At 47.4% G+C, this 15,151-nt stretch overlaps 1 protein-coding gene across 1 annotated transcript in view; it reads right to left on the reverse strand.

Moving 5' to 3' along the window:
• RAD51AP1 (RAD51 associated protein 1) overlaps positions 1-10,314 on the reverse strand; it is a gene marked incomplete at its 5' end in the record, with an annotated part of 35,933 nt that extends 25,619 nt beyond the window's left edge. The window contains 3 exons of the mRNA XM_075599212.1: positions 175-258; positions 3,284-3,393; positions 10,169-10,314. Of these exons, the coding sequence (XP_075455327.1) occupies positions 175-258; positions 3,284-3,393; positions 10,169-10,314 (340 nt within the window). The remainder of the gene's footprint in view (positions 1-174; positions 259-3,283; positions 3,394-10,168) is intronic.
• Positions 10,315-15,151: the final 4,837 nt, after the last annotated feature.

Raw genomic sequence — 15,151 nt, forward strand, 5'->3', positions numbered from 1 at the left:
CACGGAGCTCCTCGTTCACCCAACCATCCCTGGTGACGTCACCAGAAGCCCCCCATCAAATTGTGTTTAAGGACACCGAACTATCAAAGTCTTCATTGTTACAATCTACATATACCGGTCAGTTATGCTATGCTGTAAACATTAAAAAATGTTATTTAAAAAGAAATTGATTACCTAGGACATTGCTGTCTACACGGCAATTTGAGAGAGGAACAACATCTAGATCTTCAGTTTCGCAATCAGTAACTGTTGGGACACCTACAACATAGTAAGAAATAATTACAAGCAATAAAGATTAAAGAAAAAACAACAACAAAAAACACAAAAATAAAACTTTTTTTTAACCCACAAGTTAATTTGTACCCGTTACGGTTGTACCCGTTACAGACCCAGTGGTTGCACCCGTTACAGACCCAGTGGTTGTACCCGTTACAGACCCAGTGGTTGTACCCGTTACAGACCCAGTGGTTGCACCCGTTACAGACCCAGTGGTTGTACCCGTTACAGGCCCAGTGGTTGTACCCGTTACAGACCCAGTGGTTGTACCCGTTACAGACCCAGTGGTTGCACCCGTTACAGACCCAGTGGTTGTACCCGTTACAGACCCAGTGGTTGCACCCGTTACAGACCCAGTGGTTGCACCCGTTACAGACCCAGTGGTTGCACCCGTTACAGACCCAGTGGTTGCACCCGTTACAGGCCCAGTGGTTGCACCCGTTACAGACCCAGTGGTTGCACCCGTTACAGACCCAGTGGTTGCACCCGTTACAGACCCAGTGGTTGTACCCGTTACAGACCCAGTGGTTGCACCCGTTACAGACCCAGTGGTTGTACCCGTTACAGACCCAGTGGTTGCACCCGTTACAGACCCAGTGGTTGCACCCGTTACAGACCCAGTGGTTGCACCCGTTACAGGCCCAGTGGTTGCACCCGTTACAGACCCAGTGGTTGTACCCGTTACAGACCCAGTGGTTGTACCCGTTACAGACCCAGTGGTTGCACCCGTTACAGACCCAGTGGTTGTACCCGTTACAGACCCAGTGGTTGCACCCGTTACAGACCCAGTGGTTGCACCCGTTACAGACCCAGTGGTTGTACCCGTTACAGACCCAGTGGTTGTACCCGTTACAGACCCAGTGGTTGTACCCGTTACAGACCCAGTGGTTGTACCCGTTACAGACCCAGTGGTTGCACCCGTTACAGACCCAGTGGTTGCACCCGTTACAGACCCAGTGGTTGCACCCGTTACAGACCCAGCTGGTCCATCTAGGAGGAAATCAGTTTAGCAAACATTGAAATGTGAACTTTCGTGGGGAACCCCCCCCCCCCAACCAATAAGTATGTATATCTTTATATAGGGTAATGTGGGAAAATGTTGCACACCAAAAATCAAAATAAATCTAAGATAGTAATACCAGTGCTCCCTAAATCAATGAGGGAAGGCCCGCTGCAATCCAAGCACAGGATACATAAGGAAGAGTAGAGTCCCATTCACATGTGCCACTCCTTGACAAAGGGTGCTGTGACAGCCGAAACGTGGGACACTTTATTTGGCTTCAATAAATTATTGCATTTATAAAATCCGTGGAGCCTCTACTCTTCCTTTCTTGTGTATCTTTATAAAGCGCCATTAATGTACATAGCGCATCACAGCAGTAATACACATGACAACCGTATAAATAACAAATAGTACATAATGGGAAGAAGCGCTTCAGACATAAAAGTAACATTGAGGAAAAGGAGTCCCTGCCCGGAAGAGCTTACAATCGAATTTATTGGTAGGAAGAACGTACAGAGACAGGGGGGCATTCTGGTAAGTGCGTCTGCGAGGGGCCACGGTCAATGTATGTGGTGTATAGTATCAACCACGGAGTTACTCATATGCTTCCTTAAGCAGGTGTGTTTAAAGGTGGATCTTAAAAGTGGATAGCGAGGGGGCTGGTCAGGTGCTGAGGGGAAGGGCATTCCAGAGGTGCGGGGCAGTCAGTGAGAAAGGTTTAAGGCGGGAGAGAGCTTTAGATACAAAGGGGGTAGAGAGAAGACATCCTTGAGCAGAACGCAAGAGTCTGGATGGTGCATAGCGAGAAATTAGGGCTGAGATGTAAGGAGGGGCAGAAGAGTGTAAAGCTTTAAACGTGAGGAGAAGAATGGAGTGTGAGATGCGGGATTTGATAGGAATCCAGGAGAGGGATTTCAGCAGTGGAGATGCCGAGACAGATTTGGGAAATAGTAAAGAAATTCTGGCAGAAGCGTTTAGGATAGATTGAAGGGGAGACAGGTGAGAGGCAGGAGGGCCGGACAGCAGGAGATTGCAGTAATCGAGACGGGAGAGAATGAGGGCCTGAGTCAGAGTTTTAGCAGTAGAGCAGCAGAGGAAAGTGTGTATCTTTGTAACATTGTGGAGAAAAAACTACAGGTTTTAGCTACCTTTTGAATGCGAGAGGAGAATGTGAGAGTCGTCGAGTGTGACCCCTAGGCAGCGTGTACACAGAGTGCTATTGTGTGTATGATCCAAACAGTAATGTAGAAGGAGGTAGTAGGGCCAGTTTTGGGAGGAAATATGAGGAGTTCTGTTTTTTGACATGTTAAGTTTAAGTTGGCGGAGGGCCCTCCAGGATGATATAGCCGAGAGACATTCAGAGACTCTTTGTCTGTACAGCAGGTGTAAGGTCAAGAGTTGAAAAGTTAATTTGTGTGTCATCAGCATATAGAGGTGATATTTGAACCAAAGAGATGTGATTAGGTCACCTAGAGAGAGTGTGTGTAAAGAAAAAAGAGAAGGGGTCCCAGGACAGAGCCCTGGGGTACCCCCACAGAAAGATTGATAGAGGAGGAGGTGTTAGCAGAAGAGACACAAAGTACAATAGGAGAGGCAATAGGAGATCCAGGATAGAGCTTTGTTATGGATACCAAGAGTATAGAGCATGGAGAATGTGAAGGAGAAGAGGGTGGTCCACAGTATAAAATGCTGCAGAGAGGTTGAGTAATGTGAGCAGAGTGTAATGACCTCTGTCTTTGGCAGTATGGAGGTCATTAGTTATGTTAATGAGGGCTATTTCAGTAGAGTGAGCTGCGCGGAAGCCCGATTGTAGAGGGTCTAGGAGAGAATAGGTGTAGAGAAAATGAAGCAAGCGAGAGAATACAAGACGTTCAAGGAGTTTAGAGGCAAAAGGCAGGAGGGAGACAGGATGATAATTAGAAAGACAGGTAGGGTCAAGCTTGCTGTTTTTGAGTAAGTGAGCTAGTGTGTCAAAATGAATGATGCAACAAGATTAATTATAACCTTTATCATGTGCATCTCCTCCACTTCCCACGTGTGCCGACGTCTTTTGTACAGAACTGGCCAAAGCAACTTCTAAATCTCTCTGGTAAAGTTTGTCATCCAAGGGAATTCTGAAAATAAACATTGAACACTGGTTTTAGGAAAGCTCTTATTGTACCATCCATTTAAATACTACACCCTACTATTAGCACTTCTTCATTTCGCTATTTCAGTTAATAAACTCGATTTTGGCAGATTGTAATATATTTCAATGGATTAATGTTATCTCCGCAGGAGATTAACAAGTCTTCTTTTCCCCATATGCACGATTTAAAAACATGCCGCTGGCACCTGTGTCCTACATTAGAGTGGGGGATATAGTCCCTGTACAGCAAGACCTCAGAGTACACTACCTAAATTATTCTATTGGAAGTATTTCTGCGCCCTCTCCCCTGGCCGTTGCGCCTCCACCCACGACTCCCAGACCTTCATGAATTTGTCGCATCTGTCTTACAGATAGCTGGTCATTTTTCCATGGCCATCGCCTCCCATATACGTTTAATGATGTGTCCAATGTCTGGAAGGTCAATTTATTTCCATCTAACTGCAATGCAGCACCTTGTTTCCAGTACTATGTGGGAGATTAATTTTGGGGCTGGTTTATTAAGCAACACTGTCACAGGAGACCTAACACACCAGGGATCAATTCGACAGACAGAAACACAGAGTTTATAAAATTAATTTATTGGAAAAATAAATATCCACAGCTATTTACAGCAAATGAGCACACACACTTACAACTGGGAAACCGGGGTACCCTACAAATCTAGGCACAGGGATCTCCCCAAAGAGATTTACCCTGTGCTCTCTTCCCTGCAAAATCCTCTGCAGCGTCTCCAAACTTTATACCAAGCTACTGCTTCTTGAGAAGTCTCTTCCAAAACAGTAAAATGAGATGAGCTTATCTATGACAAAGACTTTGTGTGTTTTACCTTTCCAGGGGTGCTACTCAGTGGAGATTCTCCAGCTATGAGTTTCAGGGGGGACTTTACGGAAAAAGTCTTGTCAGAAAGTGTCTAGGTAGAAAGGGTCCAGAGTTGCTGGCTATCCCAAAAATGTATCCGGGAATCAGGTCAGATTCCAAGGGACATATAGACATCACTCCGGTCAAAATCCTCCCTTGAAAACAGCTACTTGACTTACCGTCAGGTTTCCCTGCTTCAGCACAGACCAGAAAGGTAAATGAGGGCATAGGGATTTATGTATCCTGGGTACAATCAAGGTTCCCTATGTTAGTGAGGGTCCCCCAGTATATGGTCATATGTAGAAGCACATGCACACCGCTGGTAGGTGCTGGAGGGGGGTGCTTCTCTGCCGGTGCGCTGTATCCAGGGAGGTCCAGACATCCCAGAGATACTCGAGCAAAGGAATGGAAGCAGGCACACGGTCTTTCTAAAGGTGCAGTTTATTGTGCCACCAAAGGTCCAACGTTTCGGCAAATAGATTGATAAAGGCAATCTATTTGCCGAAACAATGGACCTTTGGTGGCACAATAAACTGCACCTTTAGAAAGACCGTGTGCCTGCTTCCATTCCTTTGCTTTCCCCCAGTATATGCCCAGGTACTCCAGAATCAGGATAGAGGTTCCGGGTGGTTTCACCAACTATATATTAGGTTGCGAGAAGTTGTATGAAACCGAAGTCCTAGTTTCAGTAAAGAGATACAGCCCTGGGAGTGCGCCGAAGCATGCTTTGGTTCTAAAGAAAATTAGGATTCCTTAAGGGAACTATCTACAGCTCTGAGATTTAAGCTAAGCATCTTTTTATTTTACTGTGGGACGTAGAAGAAAAATGGGAAATATTTTTCATGTTTCATAAAATGTTTAATAGCCAATGTGGCTATAAGGTTTTTACAGTCTAAGTCAGGTTTACAGTGTATGGGGGGGATATGGCTAGTGAGAATAAAAGTATATAGTCCCATTCTACCTCTCATAGCCCAGAAGACTTAGACAAGGTAGAAGTGTAAAAGTATATTTTTATTAAACTGAGATGTTTGTAAATGTAGTATTACTTATAAGCTGGAACTTTCTAAGACGGTACTCTGAGGGGGGCTAGTGGGCTACCAATTTGTGGTGCAACCAAGTCTTCCCTAGGTTTTTACGTGAAAGCCACAGATGCTGCCAGAGGTGTGTCACGGGAGATCAATACTTTTACACCGAAAACACTGGGATCACTAGCACCAGACGGGACAAAGTTGTTGAATAAAATGAGGTTTATTCTGGCACGCCGGCAGACAAAATACACAATAACAAGATACTATACCAACTGGGGGCCTGGGGAGCAGACTCTAGCCTCGCTAGGTGCAGGGGCCTGGGGAGCAGACTCTAGCCTCGCTAAGTGCAAGGGCCTGGGGAGCAGTCTCTAGCCTCGCTAGGTGCAGGGGCCTGGGGAGCAGTCTCTAGCCGCGCTAGGTGCAGGGGCCTGGGGAGCAGACTCTCGCCTCGCTAGGTGCAGGGGCCTGGGGAGTAGACTCTAGCCTCGCTAGGTGTAGGGGCCTGGGGAGGAGACTCTAGCCTCGCTGGGTGCAGGGGCGTGGGGAGGAGACTCTGGCCTCGCTGGGTGCAGGGGCGTGGGGAGTAGACTCTAGCCTCGCTAGGTGCAGGGGCCTGGGGAGTAGTCTCTAGCCTCGCTAGGTGCAGGGGCCTGGGGAGTAGACTCTAGCCTCGCTAGGTACAGGGGCCTGGGGAGCAGTCTCATGCCTCGCTAGGGGCAGGGGCCTGGGGAGGAGACTCTAGCATCGCTAGGTGCAGGGGCCTGGGGAGTAGACTCTAGCCTCGCTAGCTGCAGGGGCCTGGGGAGTAGACTCTAGCCTCGCTAGGTGCAGGGGCCTGGGGAGGAGACTCTAGCCTCGCTAGGTGCAGGGGCCTGGGGAGGAGACTCTAGCCTCGCTGGGTGCAGGGGCGTGGGGAGTAGACTCTAGCTTCGCTAAGTGCAGGGGCCTGGGGAGCAGTCTCTAGCCTCGCTGGGTGCAGGGGCCTGGGGAGGAGTCTCTAGCCTCGCTAGGTGCAGGGGCCTGGGGAGTAGACTCTAGCCTCGCTAGGTGCATTGGCCTGGGGAGTAGTCTCTAGCCTCGCTAGGTGCAGGGGCCTGGGGAGTAGACTCTAGCCTCGCTAGGTGCAGGGGCCTGGGGAGTAGTCTCTAGCCTCGCTAGGTGCAGGGGCCTGGGGAGTAGACTCTAGCCTCGCTAGGTGCAGGGACCTGTGGAGTAGACTCTAGCCTCGCTAGGTGCAGGGGCCTGGGGAGTAGTCTCTAACCTCGCTGGGTGCAGGGGCCTGGGGAGGAGACTCTAGCCTCGCTGGGTGCAGGGGCCTGGGGAGGAGACTCTAGCCACGCTAGGTGCAGGGGCCTGGGCAGTAGACTCTAGCCTCGCTAGGTGCAGGGGCCTGGGGAGGAGACTCTAGCCTCGCTAGGTGCAGGGGCCTGGGCAGTAGACTCTAGCCTCGCTAGGTGCAGGGGCCTGGGGAGGAGTCTCTAGCCTCGCTAGGTGCAGGGGCCTGGGAAGCAGACTCTAGCCTCGCTAGGTGCAGGGGCCTGGGGAGCAGACTCTAGCCTCGCTAGGTGCAGGGGCCTGGGGAGTAGACTCTACCGTCGCTAGGTGCAGGGGCCTGGGGAGGAGTCTCTAGCCTCGCTAGGTGCAGGGGCCTGGGGAGGAGACTCTAGCCTCGCTAGGTGCAGGGGCCTGGGGAGGAGTCTCTAGCCTCGCTAGGTGCAGGGGTCTGGGGAGTAGACTCTAGCCTCGCTAGGTGCAGGGGCCTGGGGAGGAGTCTCTAGCCTCGCTAGGTGCAGGGGCCTGGGGAGGAGTCTCTAGCCTCGCTAGGTGCAGGGGCCTGGGGAGTAGTCTCTAGCCTCGCTAGGTGCAGGGGCCTGGTTCAAGAAGGCTTGTCCTGTCCGCTTCTCGTCCAGGATATCAGAGTGCTGATCACGCAGCACCCCTCTGACATGTATCTCCAGCTGGTCACAGTCAAGATTCAAACTCCTTTACAGAATGTCTCTGTGAGGGCTGTGGAGTCACGCCACCTTCGGCGCGCTTCCCGTAGGAATTTAGTCACTGTGCCGCTACCGGCGCGCGCACTGCCCTTACCAGCAGGGGACTCCGGAACCACCCCTCCCCTCCTGTCCTCCGCCGCCGGCGCGGGCAAACAGATGCCACCGGGACAGAGGCGCGCATCCGCATCTGCTGCCTCCGGCCGTGCTGTGCACACGCAAAGTCGCGCGCATGCCCCCACTCACGGGCGCACGCTCTCCTCTAAAGCATAGGTGCCTCCTGCACCTGGAACCTATTTCGCTGCAGTCTCCTCCTTCCAGCTTCCCATTGGTGAGCCCTCCTATTTATTCCCTGTTCTCCATTCACTCAGCGGCTGAGCATAGTCTAAGTTCCTGTGTTCACCTCTCTTGTGCCTTGTTCCCAGTCTCTCGCTACCTTGTCCTGCTTCAGTGACCTCCTGTGTACCGACCCGGCTTTACTCTTGGACTCCGCACCTCTGGCTCCCCGACCTCGGCTTACCCACGACGATCCGGACCTCTCCAAACCCGACCTTGGCTAAGTACCCGCAACGATCCGTACCTCTCCAACCCCGACTCGGCTACACCGACTAATCTACAATCAAGACGTGCCCTCGCGGCTGTGGGTTGGTGTTGTATCTATCCCCACCTCGGCCTCGCAGTCCCGTCTAGTTTGTGGTGAGCACACCACGACAGTCGCTCAGATAGATTCTCTGATCAGCAGTGCCTCTTATATAGCCCTCTGTTGCTATCCTTTGCATGGGACAGGGGCTGCTGGCCAATCAGAGCAGATATGACTGTCCACTCTTTCCCACTCACCAAATGTCTTTAACACCTCCACGCTCCCAGACTTTGTCTCAAACCACCTTCTCTGCAGGAACCTCGGTTGATTAAATCACAGAGTCTCCTCCATTGAAATGTACACATGCAAATCACATTACAAGCCTGTAATCTTAGAACTGAACACAATCCAATTTACACTTACAGGGCTGACTCCCAAATCACATCACAGAACAATGTTGACTTACTAAGCAGGGGTATTGCATTTACAGGGAATAAAGTGCTTGGGCTTACATACATAGTGCATTACACATTCCCCCAGATATTAAAGTACATTTGGCCAAAATAAGCCTTACATAGGTGGCCAAGTTACATGGATTTTGGGGTAGCTAGCTGGGCTTCATCACAGTTTTGGGATGTCAGCTACCCCTAACGTCACACGGTGTTAAAGCCATTTGGGCAGGATGGTTAGGTGGCGTACCCACGTACAGGAAACAATGCAAGTCATCGCAGCCAGCATTTGCCTTCTCAGACGTGGAGGCACCTAACCCAGCGGGTGGCTTCTGAATAACAAGTGGCTATGGTGGCAAACTCGCACATGCCCCTGTTACATTCAGGAGAAGCGCTTGCCCGGCTTTGGAAGACTGGCAGCCCTCTGATTGGCTGGTTGTAAAGTTCCCAGGCTCAGATTGGTTGTAGTATTTCATGAATGAATCTGAAATACTATAAGAAACCCAGCAGCCAATCCGGACCTCAGATTCTAAGCGCCAAAACAGCAGCGGCAAATTTGAAATCACCAAAAGATGCTCTGTGAGAAATAGCAGCGACCGGCTTCCGACATTTTCAAGTCCCACTTTTCAGGGTCCAGTTCTGAGAAGAGAACATATCGGTCGCGGTTGGAACTACACGCCGAAAAGAGTACCAGGACTTTTGGTACTATCTCCCGGTCAAGGGATTTTGGCATCTCCGGAAGAGATACAGCGGTAGCGTCAGGAACTTTATGACGATTTGATTTCGATTACTTTTCAGGCTAAGTCCCGGTCAACCTAAAGACTTTGTTTTATGGACTATTTAAACTAGGAAAGTTTCGTTTTGTAGCCCAGACCCCCAGTAAGTGTGTTTTCTCCTGTATATTGTAATCCATTGTGTGTATGTCTGTTTATAAGGAATAAATCACAATTTGTTTTACTTCTTGGTTTTGCTCAGTGATATGATCCAGGTATAAAAGGTGTAAATTCCTGGTCTCCAGTGACCGGCTGACCATGAATTGTTTGGTGATTCCTAATTGCACAACCCAAAAGCTCGATTATCAGATCAAAAAGCAGCGATGAAAGGGGACAACCCTGCCTGGTTCCGATTACATCTCAGTTTGGCCCCTGGACCCATATACAGCACCTGGACTCCCCTGACAAAACCTCCTCTCAGTCCAAATGCTCTTAGCACTGAAAACATATACTGCCAGTCCACTCGGTCGAAGGCCTTTTCGGCGTCCAGCGAGGAGCATGGCCGGGACACCAGCCATGTTTATAATATACGTTAGATGAATAATGCTCGTGGTGTTATCCAGCACTCCTCTTCCCGCTAAGAACCCTGCTTGCTTTGGGTGGATAAGGCCTTCGACCGGCAGGATCGTGGCGTAGAGCTTTATGTCGGTATTTATCAGGGAAATCGGCCTGTAATTGGTGAAGAAGTTGGGGTTCTTCCTGATAGATGATTATTATGTTAGCCTCGTGCACGGGCTCAGGGAGACTGCGCTTCTTTATTATGAGACTGAATAATAAGGCGAGGCGAGGGCCTAGCACCAGGACACATTTGTTATACTATTTATTTGCAAAGCCATCTGGGCCGTGGATATGATTATTAAGATAACTGAGTCAAGCACTTAAAAAATTGTGCGAGTGCTTTGTCTATACTGTTCCACTATATATAGTGCTATATGGGACTGGCACATAGGTTTTTTGTTTATTGGAGTTAGTTGATAAGTAAAGTATAGCATTGAATTAATTTCAGAGATCAGCCATGGGGCTTTATTATGGCAAATACATGCTTGTGGAAGGTAGTGCACCTCTTTTCCTGTGCTGTTCGCTGGGATACGGTCTCTTTCTGAGGCTTTCTTTCAGGCTTCTCTCTCTTCTTTATTTCCAGCCGAGCCTTTTTACTTGGAGGCGCAGAGGAGACGGCGAAATCCTGATCTGTTAGAAAAGGTGAAAGAAATTAGGGACAGAGAAGTACACAAGCTATGAGGGGACACGGTCACACAGTCACACAGCATACAGCACTGTGTACACAAGCTATGAGGGGACACGGTCACACAGCATACAGCACTGTGTACACAAGCTATGAGGGGACACTGTCACACAGTCACACAGCATACAGCACTGTGTACACAAGCTATGAGGGGACACTGTCACACAGTCACACAGCATACAGCACTGTGTACACAAGCTATGAGGGGACACGGTCACACAGCATACAGCACTGTGTACACAAGCTATGAGGGGACACTGTCACACAGTCACACAGCATACAGCACTGTGTACACAAGCTATGAGGGGACACGGTCACACAGTCACACAGCATACAGCACTGTGTACACAAGCTATGAGGGGACACGGTCACACAGCATACAGCACTGTGTACACAAGCTATGAGGGGACACGGTCACACAGCATACAGCACTGTGTACACAAGCTATGAGGGGACACTGTCAATGTTCAGACAGTGCTTCTTAATGTATGTATATCTTTACATAGCGCCACCCGCAGCGCATCACCGCAGTAATACATGGGACATCATAATATTACACATGATGGAAATAAGCGCTTCAGACATGAAAGTAACATTAGGAAAATGATTCCCTGCCCCGAAGAGCTCACAATCTAAGTGGTAAGGGGAACTTACAGAGAGAGTAGTAGGGTGTTATGGTAAGTGCGTCTGCAAGAGGCCATGGTCTGTTCATGGTCCCAAGTTTCAGCAAAGTATCCGGCCGCTCCTCCTCTTACTGTGCACCCCAAAACTGGAACAACCTACCGGAGACTCTACCAGCCGCCACCAGTCTAAGGGCCTCATGCAGAGAGCATAGAATTTTAAAAATGGCGAATTTCATAAAAAGTAGCTTTTTTGGAGAGTTTTATTCTCCATATGCAGAAAAGTGCGAATTCTGCTATGTTTAACATGGATGCGTGTGGCGAGTTTAAATTGGCGAGATGCGCGCTTCAGAAACGTGTAAAAACAAATTCGCGCCTTTTTTTTCCCCTTTACTATAGGCGGCGAGCGCCATCTTGCCATATTTTCGTGGCGCGGCAAAAATGCGAGAATCGCGCCTTTTTTTGGCGCGAACAGCCGCTACTTGCCGTTCGCACCTCTCTGCATTCGGAGAGTTTTAAAAATGGCGCGATGGAGGTTCTCGCCAGCCGCGAGGCGAGTTTTAAACATAGAAATAAAAAAATGGCGCGTTTTTCGCAACTCGCCATTTTATGCCGTTTTCTGAGGGAAATTGAACAAAAAATGGCGAGTTTTGAAATAACGATGCTCTCTGCATGAGGCCCTAAGTTCTTTCAAAACTAAAGCTGTCTCACATTTTAATCTGCAAAGAAAATGGAAGCAGGCACACGGTCTTCTGAAGATGCAATTTAATGTGCCACCAAAGGGTGCAACATTTTGGCAAAAATTGCCTTTATCAAGGAAAGAGCCCTCTTCAGAAGACCGTGTGCTTGCTTCCATTTTCTTTGCTGATCTCCTTTGGGATGTCTGGACCTCCCTGGACACCGGCAGATAAGTACCCCCCTCCAGCACCATTTAGCAGTGTGCATGCACTTCTATATATGATCCCATTGTAATCTGGTCTGTAACTGTTACATACGCCTATAATATAGATTATCTCTAACTGTGCATGCAATGTCTTGTATATACTGTATACTTATGTAACTATATATTAGTCATCTTAACTCTGTGCCCAGGAAATACTTGAAAATGAGAGGTAACTCTCAATGTATTACTTCCTGGTAAAACATTTATAAATAAAATAAATATCAGTGTATAACAGAAGGTCCAGACAGTGTATGTGATGAAAATTAAAATTTTGAGTGAAAACAAAGTTATAAGTATTACTATTGATATAAATCAATAAAAGATAGTGTATCTGTGTCTCCATCCCAAATAATAATTAAATCATCTATAAACCTTTTGAAGAAAAACAATAGTGTCTAAAGTGATTGGTGCTCCCAAAAATAAATTTAGACTCCCCCAACTCAAACAAATTTGCATAAGAGGGGGCAAAACGTGTCCCCATAGAAGAGCCCCTTTGCTGTAAATAAAATGTGTTATCAAACAAAAAATAATTGTGCGCAAGTAGAAAAAAAAAAAAAAAAAAATAATAAAAGAAGTGTGCAAAAGTGAACTATTGGGACCCTCTATATAATGGCGGACAGCTGTCAACCCCAGGTCGTGACGAATGATTGAGTAGAGACGTCACAGCAGGGGTAACCCATATAAAATTGTTTGCTCCATTTGACATTTTGTAAATCTCCCGAGTCCCAAATGAACGAGGGTAGACTCCTCACAAAGGGCTGTAAATAGCTATTGGCATAGCGCGAGAGCCCATCTCCCAAAGATCCAATACTTGAGACAATTGGTCGGCCCGGAGGGTCGACCAATGTCTTGTGGATCTTTGGGAGATGGTGGTAGATCGGGATCACTGGATGAGTATTTGCAACCTCCTCTTTTGACAAGACCTAAGTTTCAACGCCCAAGTCAATAAGAACTTGAAGTAATCGTTTTCTGTATGACTTTATCAGTCTCTCACATCGTTGTTAAGGAATTTTGGCCCACTCTTCTTTACAACGATGCTTCAGTTCATTGAGGTGTGTGGGCATTTGTTTATGCACAGCTCTCTTAAGGTCCCACCACAGCATTTCAATCGGGTTGAGGTCTGGACTTTGACTGGGCCATTGCAACACCTTTATTCTTTTCTTTTTCATGCATTCTGTTGTAGATTTGCTGGTGTGCTTGGTATCATTGTCCTGTTGCATGACTCAATTTCGGCCAAGCTTTAGCTGTCGAACAGATGGCCTCACATTTGACTCTAGAATACTTTGATATAAAGAGGAGTTCATGGTCGACTCAATGACTGCAAGGTTCCCAGGTCCTGTGGCTGCAAAACAAGCCCAAATCACCACCTCTCCACCACCGTGCTTGACAGTTGGTATGAGGTGTTTGTGCTGATATGCTGTGTTTGGTTTTCGCCAAACGTGGCACTGTGCAGTATGGCCAAACATCTCCACTTTGGTCTCATCTGTCCAAAGGACATTGTTCCAGAAGTCTTGTGGCTTGTTCAGATGCAACTTTGCAAACCTAAGCCGTGCTGCCATGTTCTTTTTAAAAAGAGGCTTTCTGCTGGCAACCCTTCCAAACAAACCATACTTGTTCAGTCTTTTTCTAATTGTACTTTCATGAACTTTAACATTTAACTAACTGAGGCCTGTAGAGTCTGAGATGTAACTCTTGTTTTTTTTGCAATTTCTCCGAGCATTGCACGGGCTTAACTTGGAGTGAATTTGCTGGGACGTCCACTCCTGGGAAGATTGGCAACTGTCTTGAATGTTTTCCACTTTTGAATAATCTTTCTCATTGTAGAATGATGGACTTTAAATTGTTTGGAAATGGCCTTATTACCCTTCCCCGATCGATGGGCAGCAACAAATGCTTCTCTAAGATCATTGCTGATGTCTTTCCTCCTTGGCATTGTGTTAACACACACCTGAATGCTCCAGACCAGCAAACTGCTAAAACTTCGGCTTTTATAGAGGTGGTCACACTTGCTGATGATCAATTAATCAAGGGCATTTGATTAGCAGCACCTGTCTGCTACTTAGCATCTTAATTCCTATGGAAGCAGTAAGGGTGTACTTCGTTTTTTCAAGCGTCTCCATTTTGGCTTTATTTTTGTTAAATAAATCATGACACGGTGTAATATGTCATGTGTTGTTGTTCCTCTGAGGTTGTATTTACCTAATTTTAAGACTTGCTAACTAACAAATTATTGTTATTATGTCCTGATATGTAAAACCATGGAATTCAAAGAGGGTGTACTTTCTTTTTCACACAACTGTATAAGAAGCTCAGACTTTGACATTTTAAGTTTGAGTTGGTGTTGGGCCATCCAGGATGATAACGCAGAGAGACATTCAGAGACTGTTCTGTACAGCAGGTGTAAGGTCAGGGTTGAAAGGTAAATGTGTGTGTCATCAGCTTATAGGTGATACTTGAACTACAGAGATGTGGTAAGTTCACATAGTGTGAGAAAAAGAAGAGGTCCCAGGACAGACCCATGGGGTATGCCCACAGGTGTATTGGGGGATCCTGCATGGGTTAAGTTGCAACTCAAAATTGTATTAACCTGAGGTGTACTGATATGCATACACAACGATTACATGTCAGAGGAGTGTACTCAGCCAACTTAAATTTACCATAAGGAGTCATGTTGATCAGTGCATCTTGTTGTTTTTACACAACGCAAAGATGTGCAAGCATTGTACCCAAATGGAGAGCGCCCTTACGGTCTGTGAACCATTTATCCGTGGGCTGAACACAACCTTTTCTTTTGTGTACACGTTGTTTTGGAATTTTATCATCTTGTGGTTTTAATGATATTAAATATTTCCTCTCCGTCTTAGGGCTGCGCTTATACAGCCGGTGAAGCGACCGATGACGTCACCCGTCGCCATTGTGATAGTTGTCATTTGTTGTTTGGAGACGTCGCTGACTACCAGATTTTTGGTAGCGCTGTCCCTCCCACTATAAGCGCCGGCGACAATACATTTGTTTGGCCGCGACGTTGCGTCGCCGTCACTATACGCGCAGCCTTACCCGGCTCTATTCTCTCTTTGCTTATGATGCTGGACTCATGCCATTATTACAGTGATATCATTCAGATTAAGGTTTCCATTTCTGTGGTCTTCCATTTGATATTTTAAGTACAACATATTGAAGCTTTGTAGGATTTGAACGTCCTTCTAAAATGTATTCAACAAACCCAGATTATTGTAGT

This window comes from Ascaphus truei, chromosome 5, assembly GCF_040206685.1.
Source record: "Ascaphus truei isolate aAscTru1 chromosome 5, aAscTru1.hap1, whole genome shotgun sequence".
Taxonomy (NCBI): domain Eukaryota; kingdom Metazoa; phylum Chordata; class Amphibia; order Anura; family Ascaphidae; genus Ascaphus; species Ascaphus truei.